General features: G+C 40.0%; 1 protein-coding gene across 2 annotated transcripts; it reads left to right on the forward strand.

Moving 5' to 3' along the window:
• Window positions 1-585: 585 nt before the first annotated feature.
• LOC125477665 (protein IQ-DOMAIN 29-like) lies at window positions 586-4,514 on the forward strand. Of its 2 annotated transcripts, none has more exons than XM_048585054.1 (7): window positions 586-755; window positions 1,200-1,327; window positions 1,430-1,720; window positions 1,887-2,057; window positions 2,231-2,311; window positions 2,714-3,752; window positions 4,164-4,514. In XM_048585054.1, the coding sequence occupies exons 2-7, from the start codon at window positions 1,244-1,246 to the stop codon at window positions 4,193-4,195; spliced, it is 1,698 nt and encodes a 565-aa protein (XP_048441011.1). In that variant the 5' UTR covers window positions 586-755; window positions 1,200-1,243; the 3' UTR covers window positions 4,196-4,514. The 2 variants fall into 2 exon arrangements, with proteins under 2 accessions (XP_048441011.1, XP_048441012.1); XM_048585055.1 differs by having other exon boundaries at window positions 587-755; window positions 1,200-1,318.
• The last annotated feature ends 10,044 nt before the right edge of the window (window positions 4,515-14,558 follow it).

The raw sequence follows: 14,558 nt of genomic DNA on the forward strand, positions 1-14,558 counted from the left end.
GACCACTCTCATAAAAGATGCTCAAGTGTATTGAAAATTATACCTACATCAAGTACAATGGTACTCAAATTCAGTATGTTTGGTCCTTGTGAGAGTACATGAACAAGTGTAGAACCAAGTAAAAAGTCTTACATTGTCCATCTCATGAAATAACTCACAACTCATATCACATGCTTTCACTCCTAATTGAATCAAGGCATTTTGCATACAAATCCTACACATATTGATTGCAATAGTGAGTTAGTAGGGACAATACTAGTGTTGTTAATGAAGAACCGCTACCGTCTTTCTGAAACTTTAACAGCAACAACTATTCCTTCTTTCAAGCAATCATACTAAAAGATTGATGTGATCTTCAAACAATCATTAAATACTATTGTTAAACAAAACAAACAGTAATCCAAAATCCAATTGCAAAATCGAATCATAGCAACACAATCTTAACAAAAACTTGGGCTCTAAATTTGGGCCAACTGCTTGCCTTCTTTGGGTCAACCCAAAATTGGGCTGGGGTCCACATTCCATATAAACAAAGCGAACCCACCACAAACGTCGTCGTTCCCTCCTCGTTGCGGGAATATTTTTCCATTTCTTGTCGTCACCTTATTAAATTTCAGTTTCTAATTTCGCAGGTTCTTCAGGTGAAATTAACAGTGAAAAAGCAGAGGGAGCTCATCCCACAGTCGCCGGTGGAGCAGCAGACCCAAAACGCCGTCGTACTACTCCCTCTTCGTCTTCTCCTTCTCCAGTTTATGGTACTCCTCTTATTTTCGTCTCCCGTTTTTCTTTGTTCCGTACTGCCGGGAGGCTTTAGGGTTTCTCAGCACTGCATTTCCCGGAAATGCTTAGATCGAACGGCCTCGATCTTTCACTAGCTTTGAATTTTATTCCCAAATTTTCATGTTCATATTTTCTTCGCCAACCTTACAATTTATCGCATATAATTTTTTTGTTCGATTATTTTCGTTATTTCTGTTTCAGCATTTCTGTATATACTTGATTTTTTTCCATTTTTTTAAATTTAAATTTTAGGGTTTGAATTTTGGTTCGCATATAATATCAGCTGAGCAGACCATTTGTTTTCGAACCCTACTTTTTCTGTTTTCAAATGGGTTTTGCGATTAGGTTTTTGGTTAATTTCAACAAGTTCAGCTGGTAGCTAGGTACTGTCATGGCTCAATTTGTGTATGTACGTGCAGGTTTCTGCGTATTAAGCATCGTGGGCTGCGTTTAACTTTTTGCAATGGGAAAAACCCCGGGGAAATGGATCAAGAACTTGCTTCTTGGGAAGAAATCATCCAAGTCTACTTTTTCCAAAGTAAGGGAGGTATTACTAAGATGCACGTTGGAACCTATCTATTAATTTTCTTTCATCTTGTGGGTCATTAGGTTCTAATTTGTAACTTATGATGTTGTTCTGGTTTCACAGAAATCTACAAATAAAGGGGAGTCACTGTTCTCTTCAGAGTTAACTGTGAGTGCTCCGCTGATATCACCAACATTGGTTTCACCACCACTGATTGAGGCTGTTGCTAGTAATGAAGTGGGTTCTGAGATCACAGTAGCTGAAAAATTGCCCAATGATGGGGTTATAATGTCATCTGCAAAGGAAGATGGCCGAGCACAAGCTATCTTGAGTTCGACTTCTCAGGAAGATCTTGAGACAATCAAGCAAGAGCAAGCTGCCACAAAGGCGCAAAGCGCTTACAGGGGCTATGTGGTACTTTCCTCCCCATTGACGTTCTGCTTTTGCTTAAAAATTATGCTTAATAATATTTCCAAACATTTTCTGTTGTACTTCTGTGAGATGATATTAGTACGTGGAGAATATTTTTTGACCAACCTTCCAACTACTGATGGAAACTAATTATCTTTAAACTTCGAAGGCTCGCCGTGCATATCGGACTCTTAAGGGAATCGTGAGGCTGCAAGCACTTATTCGTGCTCACTTGGTTAGAAGACAAGCTGTATCCACATTATTCTGTGTCCAGGGGATTGTTAAGTTTCAGGCTCTGATTCGTGGTCAACTTGCTAGACATTCTGATGTTTTGGTTGAGGTGTGTAAAAATCATGTACTTTCTGGTTACTTTTTCAAACAAGAGCAAAAGCCTGTCTGTATATTCTTTCATTCCTAAACTTTTGTTGCCACTGAATATGCAATTTGTTGCCACTGTATATGCAATTTATTGCCACTTATATACCAATAATTTTTCTTTTTGTCATGAATCAGGGTGCTACATGTTTTAATTTATCTGGAGTAAGTGCAGATTCACAGGTGGAGAGGCTGTCCAAAATTGTTTTTGTTCAGAAGGTAAGATTTACTATCAATTCTTTGGATCATTATAAGATGTATACTGAAATTAGCCTTAAGTTTGTAAAGCAGCACAATGTATCACAGGGGGCATTTCCTTCTCACTATTGTAAGCCCAGTACTGTTTTATCACCTAGGTGTATGGGGGAATAGTCTGGTATTTATATGCTTGTATTACTTGTAATGATGTTCTGCCAAACGTAATAAGGAGGGGCATGCAACTTATGGCTCCAAAAACCAGTTTTCAGAACTGAGTAATACCTTAGGTGGTGATCTTAAAAAGGGGAACATGATGACAGATCTGTGCCTGTACCTCTTTGTCACTTTTACTGCTGGGCCAAAGTCGGCATTTGATTGCTTGAAAAAGAAAACTGTTTATTTTATTATTATTTTTATTTTCAGATTTTGGCTTCATTGCGTACTACAATTCCTCTACGTCTGGAGTACGGTCCTGGGGAGCCTAACTCGTCCTGGGTGTGGCTTGAGCGCTGGACCAGGTCATGCTTTTGGGAACCTGTTGTACAACTGAAGAAAAACCCTGATTCAAGGTCTCGTAGGAAGCATGAAAAGGGTCAAACAAAAGAAACTGAAAAGGCCAGACCAAAAAGAAGCGTTCAGAGACTGTCCGGTACAAATGTTGAAAATGGGTCAAAACATGTCACCCCTGATTCTGAAAAGACTAAACGCAATTTGAGGAAAGTTCCTAGCCCTTCAGAAGTTGCGAAGGTTAAAAGTAATGTGAGAAAATCTTCTGATTCCAAGAAGGTGGTTTCTGATCGGTCATTAGTTGGTGATGAGAGACCAAAGCACAGTACTGTGAAGAGTTTGGTTGCTGCTGCTCCTGATGATTTGGAGCAAGGCACTAGTGAAATTTCCAAGAAGATGGAACATATGGCAGTTGCTGTGTCAAAACAGTCCGATCTAGAAGGAAGTGTGGAGCTGCCTTCAGCAGATGAACCCATGGAAAAGTTAGATGACCATCCTTCTGGTGATGTGCAACCATTGGAGAACAATGGGACAAGTGAAGAATTTCAAGCAATAAATCAGGAGCCAAACTCGAGGGATCATGTTATCGGGAATGAAGATACGAAAACCAGCCAGAGAAGGGCTTCTCTACCTATGAAGTTTGAACATCAGGAGAATGGTGTTCATAACACACCTATGAAGTTTGAACAGCAGGAGAATGGGGTTCATAACACACCAAGAGTCCCTAGTTATATGGCACCAACTGCATCAGCAAAAGCTAGGCTGAGAGGACAGGGCTCCCCCAGGTTTGACCAAGATATTGTTGAGAAGAATGTTATTACCAGGCGGCATTCATTGTCTGCTTCCACCAACACTAAGTTAAGTTCTCCTTCCCCACGGGCACATGGACTGGTTCAAGCTGGAAAAGGAGTAATCAGAAGTGACAGATCTTTATTGTCTTCAAGGGATGGTTTTGGTAAGCTGTGAATTCCTCCATGTGCTTTTCAGTTGCATGTCTGATTTACTCTCTTGCAAATGCTTCCGTCCATATATACTTGAGTTAGACATCATATCTTTTCAAGCATTCATGTGCTCATTCTAGTGAAAGTTGGGATATTGTCACAGCGCACATTGACCTTTTGGTCTCAGTATTATATGTATATTATCGTTGAGTTCAACATGAATGCTTAATCTAGGCCAAGCTGTCACAACTTTCCTTGTAGGCTCAGAGAAGGCTATGCTGAAATTGTACACCGACTTATTACTTTTTGAGTATTGAATTTTTTCCCGTTTCCTTATTGATCATTTGGCTTGGTGTCTTTGAATCGGGTTGAAATATGTGGTATGCATTCTAATGGTCCTTTATTGTGGGTAATGCCAATTTCAGATAAGGCGATCCAACCAGAGTGGAGGAGGTGACTTCGGACTAGGTATTGTTCCATGGAAGTGTATCGAGGGCAGGGAAAGAGAAAAATACCAACTCATTTGCAGTTTCAGGTTTCGTTGTTGTTGTGATTAAGTTATAGTGAAACCAAGATTGATGTGTTGAGTGATCAGTGTTGTATGTGCCGATCGAGTTTGTTCTCTTACTTAGCATTAGGGTTATTTGACAGTTTGGAGACGTTGTTTTAGGTTTGATGTTTGTGATATTCTGTCTCATCAAATCATGTACAAATGCGAGCGATGATTCTCTTTTGCTTGTTAAATACTTGGGTTTTCTACTGGATAGTTTGCTACCGATCGAATTCGCAGTTATGATATTTACAGCTGTTAGTTATTCAAAAGTTCATTTGCTTTTTTGCAATGATTTTGTTACTGTCAACGCAGAAAGCAAACAGTTTAGTCCGGGCTGTCCAAGAAGGGTGAAACCTGGCCAGGGCAACTGAACACCCACTCCGGACGAATGTGCACCGTTAGCTTGCCGAAATATCCCCGTATGTTGTAGCATCAGTATTCTACGTCTGCAGTGCTCGCATCCATGGCATATGCAGGACCGTTCGAAGCTACAGACCCAGCCAAAACAAACCATTAGTGACTGCCACAGGTGCCTAGGAAGTTTCTTTGCAAGGGTTTGCAGCTGTCCACAAGATCTTCCCTGAATCTGTATCAAAAGCCGCCCGTGCTCCGGCTATTGTTGTCTGGATTGAAGGTGCGAGAGTGAAGTTCTGTTGGTCGCCGTTGGCAATGTTTGTGTATGCCCTTCTACCATCTGCGGCTGCACCCCATATCCCTCATGTTCCAAAAATACCCCCATTAATTTTTTTAGAACTCCAACATGCTACTTTTTAATTTTTTTAATTTTAAAAATTTTAAAGTGTGACAACTGGCAAGTTATCCACCTCTTCCGGGGTTGGAAAAGACTCACAGAGACATTTCAGTCTCTTCCTGATCATAAGCCTGGCTTCCACACCAGCAATAGGTTTTGAATCCAAGACTTTCAATTTTTAGTTTGAAGAAAACTTCGCAATCCGTCATTTATCACTGGATCATCAGTTCATGGTTCAACATGCTACCCTATTAACTTTTCTATACATGCATTGTAGAATATAAAAACGAATCCCCACGCCGTCGAGTAATTAAAGCACTGCATAATAGCTTAAATTAATTTTGGGATCTGAATCCTCTCCTGTGCCAAGGAGAGGATCTTCCTAATCAAGACATGTGGACTGTTGGATTTTTATTCAATGATTATAATTATTATAATTTTAAAGTAATTTTTTTATTTGTAGCCGTTAGATAAAAATTCAACGATCCACGTGTTTTGATCATGAGAATCTTCTGGCTAAGGAGGATCCAAATCCTTAATTTTGGACCTCTCCATTTATTGCTATTTGGTTTTGAATGATAGAGCTGTCGCACGTGTTGTATGTCACCTAATATAAATCAAATAATTCCATTCACACTTACTCGAAAAACATCGTTCACTCATGACTTTCAATAAATAATACTATATTTCTGGAGTAATCTTTTATTTCCACTTTATACGGTAGGGCAAACTTGGAACTCTAAACTTCATTGACAGGTTGCGTATTGTTCGGAAAAAAAAAATGTTGGGTTTGAATATCCCCACCCTAAATTAATAGTTCAAGTATAGTATATTAATATATCACGTTTGTAAGCTGCAGTTTCGGTGTGATTAGGATTTTTTTTTCTTTCAATACTGACATGATACTATTATTATCTACATTAAGAGGGAGATAGTGAATTTAGCTTAGCTAGTAATAATGTGGTTCAAATTCATATTGGAAATATTCGATCTTAAAACTTCTTACTTATATAAGTGAAGAGGAAAAAAAGTAAGAAGTTAGACGAATTTATTGTTTAGGTTACAAAGCTTTCAGAAATGAGGAGGCTCCCGTCACTACTCGATGCACGATCTCACCATTATTTGTTTCGAATTCACCTGTTTGATGCTCACCAACAGACCATGAAGGATATTCAGATTTGACAGTGTAGAAAAAGGTATGTAGGCTAAAAATATATTGATACGTGAATGTGGAAAAAATGGAAGAGAATGTTTTTTTTTCTCATTATCTTTCTCTACAAGATTACAAGGATATATATACATGATACAAGTGTGTAGATAGGACAAGGTAGCCATCCTAGTGTGTAGGTAGGACAAGGTAGGACGGCTGTAGGACGACTTGACGGTTGTAGGACGGCTAGTGTGTAGGTAGGACAAGGTAGGACGGCTGTAGGACGGCTAGTATATTCCTTATTTGTCTAACACTCCCCCTCAAGTTGGAGAGTGGATGTCAAGAACTCCCAACTTGCGTAACATACCCGAAAACTTTTCTTTCCCAAGAGGTTTGGTAAACAAGTCTGCCAACTGTTGTGCCGTACCCACATGCTTGGTCTCTATTGTGCCATCTACAATCTTATCTCGTATAAAGTGACAATCCATCTCAATGTGACGAGTTCGTTCATGAAAAACAGGATTGGCAGCTATATGTAACGCTGCTTGATTATCACAAAATAAAATGGAAGGACCATCCAAAGGAATGTTTAAATCCTTCAACAAAAAACGAAGCCAAACTATCTCGCAACAAGCACCTGCCATTGCCCTATATTCCGCCTCTGCTGAAGAGAGCGAAACGGTTTTCTGTCGTTTCGTCCACCAAGAAATCAAAGAACCGCCCAAGAATACACAATACCCAGTAGTCGAACGGCGAGTGATAAGGCAACCTGCCCAATCAGAATCACAAAACGCAGTTAACTTGGTCTGGTTGTCAGAACGAAATAATAAACCTTGACCTGGAGTAGCCTTCAAATAACGAACAATACGAAGCGCAGCATCCATATGAGATATCCTTGGCTCGTGCATAAAACGGCTTAGAACATGCACAGAATAGGTGATATCCGGCCGAGTGATAGTGAGATATATTAACCGACCTACTAATCGTCGATACTTTTGAGGATCCTTGAGAAGTTCTCCTTTATCAGATAATTTTGTGACATCCATAGGAAAAACAATGGGTCGTGCTCCCAAAAAACCATAGTCCTTGAGAATCTCTAATGCATACTTGCGTTGAGAAATATAAATCCCTTGTTTGGAACGAGAAACCTCAATACCCAAAAAATATTTTAAATCACCAAGGTCTTTTATCCGAAAAGGATCACGGAGAAAAGACTTCAGAGAATTAATGGCACTAGTATCACTGCTTGTAATCACAATATCATCCACATAAATGAGCAAAGCTGTGAAAGAAATACCAGACTTTTTAGTGAACAATGAATAGTCAGCTTTGGATTGTTGAAAACCGGCAGAAATGATGGCACTAGTGAATTTGGCAAACCATTGGCGAGAAGCCTGCTTAAGACCATAAAGTGACTTGTGAAGGCGACACACAAGATTCTCCCCCTGTCGCCGAAGACCAGGAGGATGAGACATATAGATTTCTTCATGTAAGTCACCATGTAAGAAAGCATTATTAACATCAAGCTGATGAAGAGACCAAGACTGACTAGCAGCAAAAGCAAGAAGACAACGCACCGTAATCATCTTAGCAGTAGGAGAAAAAGTGTCATGATAATCAATACCTTCAGCCTGAGTGAAGCCTTTAGCAACCAAACGAGCTTTGTAGCGGTCAATAGGGCCGTCGGAATTGTGCTTGAGTTTGTACACCCACTTACAACCAATGGGAATTTTGCCAGGGGGCAAAGAAGTTAAAGTCCAAGTACCATTAGCATGTAAAGCTTGAAGCTCCTCAGTCATAGCACGTTGCCAATTGGGGTCAGTGGCAGCCTCGGCAAAGGAGGAAGGCTCCACAGTCCGACTGACAGAGTTACTGTAAGAAAAATGCCTGGGAGAGTAACGGTGATAAGAGAGAAAATTACAAAGTGGATATCGCGTACCTTTAGACAAATAAGGAATATACTAGCCGTCCTACAGCCGTCCTACCTTGTCCTACCTACACACTAGCCGTCCTACAACCGTCAAGTCGTCCTACAGCCGTCCTACCTACACACTAGGACGGCTACCTTGTCCTATCTACACACTTGTATCATGTATATATATCCTTGTAATCTTGTAGAGAAAGATAATGAGAAAAAAAGCATTCTCTTCCATTTTTTCCACATTCACGTATCAATATATTTTTAGCCTACATACCTTTTTCTACATGGTATACAGAGCAGGTTTATAACCCTAGCCCTAATTTTTTTTTCTCGGCAGCTTTCTCTGCCGTTCCCATGGCTGTTCGTGGCCCGTCCTCTGCTCGTCCTCCCCTCCACTGCACCTACTGCAATTTTGATTATCATACCCGAGACACCTGCCATAAACTTCATGGCTATCCCGTTGGCCATCCCCTCCATGGCCAACCGTAGCGACCACCGCGCCGTGCCACTGCTTCCAGTTCTTCCCGCAGCCATGCACCTTCCAGTCCTCCCCGGCAGCCACGGTTTTCTGCTTCCCAGGCCCATCACGTGCAAGGCACCCAGGCCCTCGCCTCATCTTCTACTTCAACGACCCACCAAGTGCACGGGGCCCAGCCCACTTTGCATGACTTGCTACTTGCCATGCCTGACCTCTCTGCCGAGCAGCACTCCCGTGTTCTAGCTGCTCTACGTGACACCACCACCCCTCCTCAGGCCAATGCCGTGCTCACTACTGATTTTGCCCAAGGTTTGTTATCTGTCACCTCTCGTCATGGTCAATGGATTCTTGACAGTGGTGCTACGGATCATATTACTTCTTCGGCCTCATGTTTGGTTAATCGTTCTCCTTCACATTTGCCGCCTGTTTCTTTGCCTAGTGGTGCTTCCGCTCCCATTACTTTTACCGGCACTCTTCCTTTAAATTCATCAGTTACTTTAAAGGACGTTTTATGTGTCCCTAATTTCCGAGTGGACCTTTTATCGGTTGGTAAACTTACAGATGGATTATTGTGTTCCATAACCTTCTTTCCTTCTTGGTGTGTTTTGCAGGACTTGGTTTCGAAGGCGATGATTGGTGTGGGTAAGTGACGTGGCGATCTGTATTACCTTGTGGCCCTTACCTCTTCTCTCCCCACTCGTCAACCTCTCTGCAACTTCATTACCATCCCCTCCTCCCTCTGGCATAGGCGTCTTGGTCACCCCTCCTCCACTCGTTTGCAAGCTTTAGCATCTAGCTCTCTTAATTGTACTTTTGATTCTAGTCATATTTGTGATGTTTGTCCGTTGGCAAAACAAACTCGTCAACCTTTTCTTTTGAGTTCAATTTCATCAACTTTCCCTTTTGCTTTAATTCATTGTGATATTTGGGGCCCGAATCGTCAATCTTCTTCTCTTTCTGGTGCTCATTATTTCTTAACCATTGTGGATGATTTTTCTCGCTTTACGTGGGTCTTCCTCATGAAACATAAATCCGACACTCAACAATTAATTAAGGATTTTTTTGCTTATGTCACTACCCAATTCCGCACTACCATCCAATGCATTCGTACTGACAATGGTGGTGAATTTTTATCTCTTCGTAGTTTTTTCTCTGATCATGGGGTGCTTTTACAAACTTCTTGTGTTTATACCCCCCAACAAAATGGCGTTGTTGAAAGAAAACATCGTCATCTTCTTGAAACCGCCCGCGCCCTTCGTTTTCAATCCCATCTTCCTATCAAGTTTTGGGGGGAATGTGTTCTTACCGCTACTTATCTCATCAATCGTCTCCCTACCCGTCTTCTCCATCATAAATCCCCATTTGAGGTTCTCTTTTCGAAAACCCCATCTTATGACCACTTCCGCGTCTTTGGTTGTCTGGCATATGCCACCTCTGTCACTCCCACCACCAAATTTTCCCCTCGGGCTCATCGTTGCATTTTTCTCGGTTATCCTCATGGACAAAAGGCCTATACCCTTTACGATCTCGACAATCACCGCATTTTCACTAGTCGAGACGTCATCTTTCACGAAACTACTTTCCCTTATGCCGTTTCTCACCCTCCTAGCCCATCCTCTTCGCCTACCCTACCCATCCCACCCCCTCTGGACTTTACATATAACCCACCCCTTCCTGCCCCGACGCCTCACCCTCCTCCACCTTTCTCCCCTTCCACACCTCCCACAAAACAAAATCTTAAACACCATGAATTGTTCACAAGGAGACAAAACAAATACATAAGCCCAAAATATCAATTCGTCGCTAACCCAAAATGCAAACCGAGAAAAAAAGTTACATCACACCTTCAACCAGTGTTTAATATATAGGTAGAAATATCGACAAGTAAATTTATGAGTATATCACTATTGATATTGGTTGTATTTGACGGAAATTATGAAACATTGCAATGGAATGGGTATATCAATTCATTCTGATTTAGTCGAAATTTGAGAAAAAATTCTCAACAAAAATTCAAAAGTATGAAATTTGCAATGAATTCTGAGATAATTTTTTCAGTGAATCGGTAAATATCGTCAATATCCATTGATTTTTCTATATCTCACTGATATACGAGTGAAGTTTGCATTTCACCCATTTTCTTATTGATACTTGATTTTTTGAATATTTCGATAAAAATATCTACCACTTGATGGATATTTTAAAACATTGCCCTTAACCCATTCCCAACCCTTGTGTTAAAGTGAAAAATTAAAGTTCAACTTATTTAAATTATGCCATCAAATAAATAAACGATACTATCACTAACTTAAATGCGATACTTTTCCACGCGCAATATATTTACGATATTGTCATCGCCTCCAAATGGGTCAAGCATGTTGGGTCTTCAAATTAATAAAAAATGTATATTTTATCAAAAAAAATAAAAAATGTTTATTATTCAGTTTTGGATATGAAAAACAGTTTTTAGGCGATTGGAAGAGATTCACTCATGGTTTGAAAAGGCTTCAAATGAATAAAAAAAATGTTTATTATTAAATTTGAAAAATAGATAAAATTCAGTAATTGATTGGAAATTTGGAAAAGCTTCGCTGTAGATCTGAGGCTATTGGAAGAGATTCACTGGTGCTGGTTTGACTATACAACTAATAATTGTGTGGCAAGATTAGATTTTTTTGTCCATTATCTACTAGAGTATCGTTTCCGTGTCAGACATCGTACGCTGTTTTGTCTAGAGCATAAAACCCTAATTTACTCTGTTGGCTTCTGATTAATTTTGAATTTAATAAACTGGAAGGTGCTTAAATTTCTCTACTCGATTGTGCAGAAAACGCTGGATAACAGAGAGTAGCACTTAAAATCCTAACTTTGCTGTCGTTTACTAGACGAAGCATGATCATCAAATTGTACGTTTTTTCCTTTCAGTTAAATCAAATTGTATGGTATACATATAGTTCCTCTAAAGTTCCTTATTTTCACTGTTGTGAAATAATAAGAAGCAAAAACCCTAATTTCTTGTTTGGTTGCTGAGATATTGTGAAAAAGAAAGGAATATGCGAAATCTTGTACTGATTCATCAGTTTGAGCCTAATAATTAGACCTTAGTACAGACCTCATCAGCCATGGCTACTTTTAATTATTTGTTTTGAATAGGACAAAAAATTAGTTCATATTACAATTATGGAAGCTAAAAATTGTATTTCAGCAGCAGTATGTGAATTACAAGACAACATGAAACTTGAATGTGTAACCTCCTTTTATTAATTTGCTTTGTTCTCTTTGAATTCAACGGCTGGCATCAGTTTCCGCTTTTCATACACACACACACACACACACACACACACACACACACACACACATATACGTACACTATTATGCAGAATTCAAGGTTTATGGAATTGGATCCAACCAAGTTCTTGGGCAAAGAAGCAATGGCCTAGTGCGAATACAAAGCCGGTCAGTGAGTCCTACTGTTGTCACTCAATCCCTGGTTTTAGGCACAAACATTTGCTTTCTCAGGTACGTTCGTTTGTTGTTGCACTGCTGCTGCTGTGTTAATGGAGTGTTTGAAAATGAAAGCAAAAATGACAAAGATAAAGACCAGTTTAAGTTTATGACATAGCTGAGAATTGATCATCATTGCGCTGCAGCTCTGCGGCTGCTGGTAGAGAACTATCTGGTATTATTGCCTGCTAGTCTATTCAAGAAAAAAAAACAAAAGCAATGTGTGTGCACACTACACATACAATAAAATGACTACTAATAAAAGCATTACTTAAACAAGTAAAAGGAGAATACCAGATAGTTAATTAGTTTATGATTTAGCTCTACTAGATCGTTGTTCTTTATAAAATCAAATGCCAACAGGAGTTCTCCCAAACACTTCCGTAGGATGTATAGTTGCAAAAACGGCAATTTCCCAATGAATTGGTCAAGGGAACTCTTGGTGACACCTGCTAATTCTCATCTTGCTTCATAACAGCTTCATAGAAAAAGTACATTGTGATGGGGACTCAAACCTGGGACGTGGAGGTGGGACTGTAGGAGGCTGATAACCCTTTTCATTCTTTTTAAAATCAAATGCCAACAGGAGTTCCCCCAAACACTTCAGTAGGATATATAGTTGCAAAATAGACTATTTCCCAATGAAGTGGTCAAGGGAACTCTTGGTGACACCTGATAATGTTCTTCTTCCTTTATAACAGCTGCCTCATATAGGCCAAGTACATTGCGATGGGAAGTCGGGAACTCAAACCCAGGAAGTGGAGGTGGACTGTAGGAGGCTGATAATTTTTATTCTTTGTAGAATCAAATGCAACCAGGAGTTCCCCCAAACACTTCAGTAGGGTTTAATAGTTACAAAAGAGACTATTTCCCAATGAAGTGGTCAAGGGAACTCTTGGTCACACCTGATAGCATTGCAGACCTCATTCTTTTCTTTCTTTCTACTTCTTTCAAGACTTGTTATGGTTTATTGGTTATGATCGTTGCAACTGACTCTACTATATATAGTGAGTGATATAATGCATGGTCCTGAATTCCTTGTCTTTGTTCAAGAGGAGGGAAGTTGGAGGAGGAAATCGATATATGAATCTAGACGACATTGGAGGCCAAATTGAAGGTAGCGAATAATATCGAGGCATTGTCATGTGCCATTTTATCCTCTTTTCACAGCACTTTGCCTCCATGAAAAGCTTTTCCTTTTCAGCTTTTTCAATTCATATGTACAAATTGAATTGCTGTCAGAACTCAGAACCTCATATGTGCTAAGACCTGCTTCTGGAATGTATGCTTTTTGCATCCAAGAAAATGATGAAAGGAACAGGCTTGGATATGAAACACAACAAAACGGTTGAGACTCACTGCACTTTTGTTCTCACCTCCATCTGACTGCAATTCTGACCAGGTTCAATTTTCTGTTACTTCATCTCTGGCTTTTTGCTTTTCCCTCTACTGGTGGTCCTACTATCCTGATCTAGACCACTGACTTTATCAATGGACACAAATAACTTTAGTTGATCCTTGGCTATATATCGATAGTGTACTGGGTTGCTGGCATTCCCTTATGCAGAAAAAGGAAATTTAAATCTGCCAGTTGTCTCCTAGGTTCTCCTGACTTTGATTTCGAGAAGCTAGATCAGCTGTATTCTGATGTTTAGTTTTGGTTCATAATCATGTTTGGAACTGTCTTTCCATCCACCTTGGATGGCAATGAACAAGATTTGGCAAACTGATATAAGGCTTTGAACTTGTTTAGGGAAATGGTGCGCTTTTGATCTTATGCTGCCAGCACAGCCTCGTATTATAGCACATCAAGATATAAACCTGATTTAAATACATACTCTTTAAGTTCTCATGAGATTGAATCGTGACTAAACTTAAAGATTCAATGATTATGTTGTTGAGATTTTATAGATCGACGGGTCCGGGAAGCCCCATTCTAACGATACCGGTATTATCTCCAACTTTACTGCATGCCCAATCTGTCAGATGTTATGTTTTACCATAAAAGTCCTTAGTATTAGTTAGAGTAGGGTAATCATATTTAAAGCCACCATTGTTGACTTCCCCCACCGATGTGGGACTGCCAACACACCCCTTCATGTGTAACCCCATTTAGTAGTTCACACGTGGAGATCCACACGTCGACAATTGAAACTCAGAGGTCAGTTCTATATTAAGGGTCTAGGCTTGTTTTTAATCTTTTTCAGGAAGTGTATCTTAAGAAATCTAGAAAGTGTATCTTAAGAACTCAGAGGCTGATTCTATGTTAAAAGTCTAAGCTTGTTTCCAAGCCCACATTTCCTGGTGACAAGTCTTTGGCTTGCACGGGCCCGTAACAGTGGGGTTTGATACCATGTTGAATTTTTTAGATCATTGGGTCTGGGGGGCTCCACTCTAACGACACCAATACTGTCCTCAACTCTATCACTTGTTCAAACCGTCAGGTGTACGATTTTACCACAA

Source organism: the organism of the source record quoted next, unplaced genomic scaffold (genome assembly GCF_019419815.1).
Source record: "Pyrus x bretschneideri cultivar Hongxiangsu unplaced genomic scaffold, Pyrus_bretschneideri_v1 Contig22, whole genome shotgun sequence".
Lineage (NCBI taxonomy): Eukaryota > Viridiplantae > Streptophyta > Magnoliopsida > Rosales > Rosaceae > Pyrus > Pyrus x bretschneideri.

Bases quoted from the DNA above. Each gene is read 5' to 3' on its own strand.
- LOC125477665 (XM_048585054.1), top strand. From the start codon at position 1,244: ATGGGAAAAACCCCGGGGAAATGGATCAAGAACTTGCTTCTTGGGAAG. The intron at 1,328-1,429 runs GTATTACTAAGA...CTGGTTTCACAG, and splicing joins CTTTTTCCAAAGTAAGGGAG to AAATCTACAAATAAAGGGGA. The intron at 2,058-2,230 runs GTGTGTAAAAAT...GTCATGAATCAG, and splicing joins ATTCTGATGTTTTGGTTGAG to GGTGCTACATGTTTTAATTT.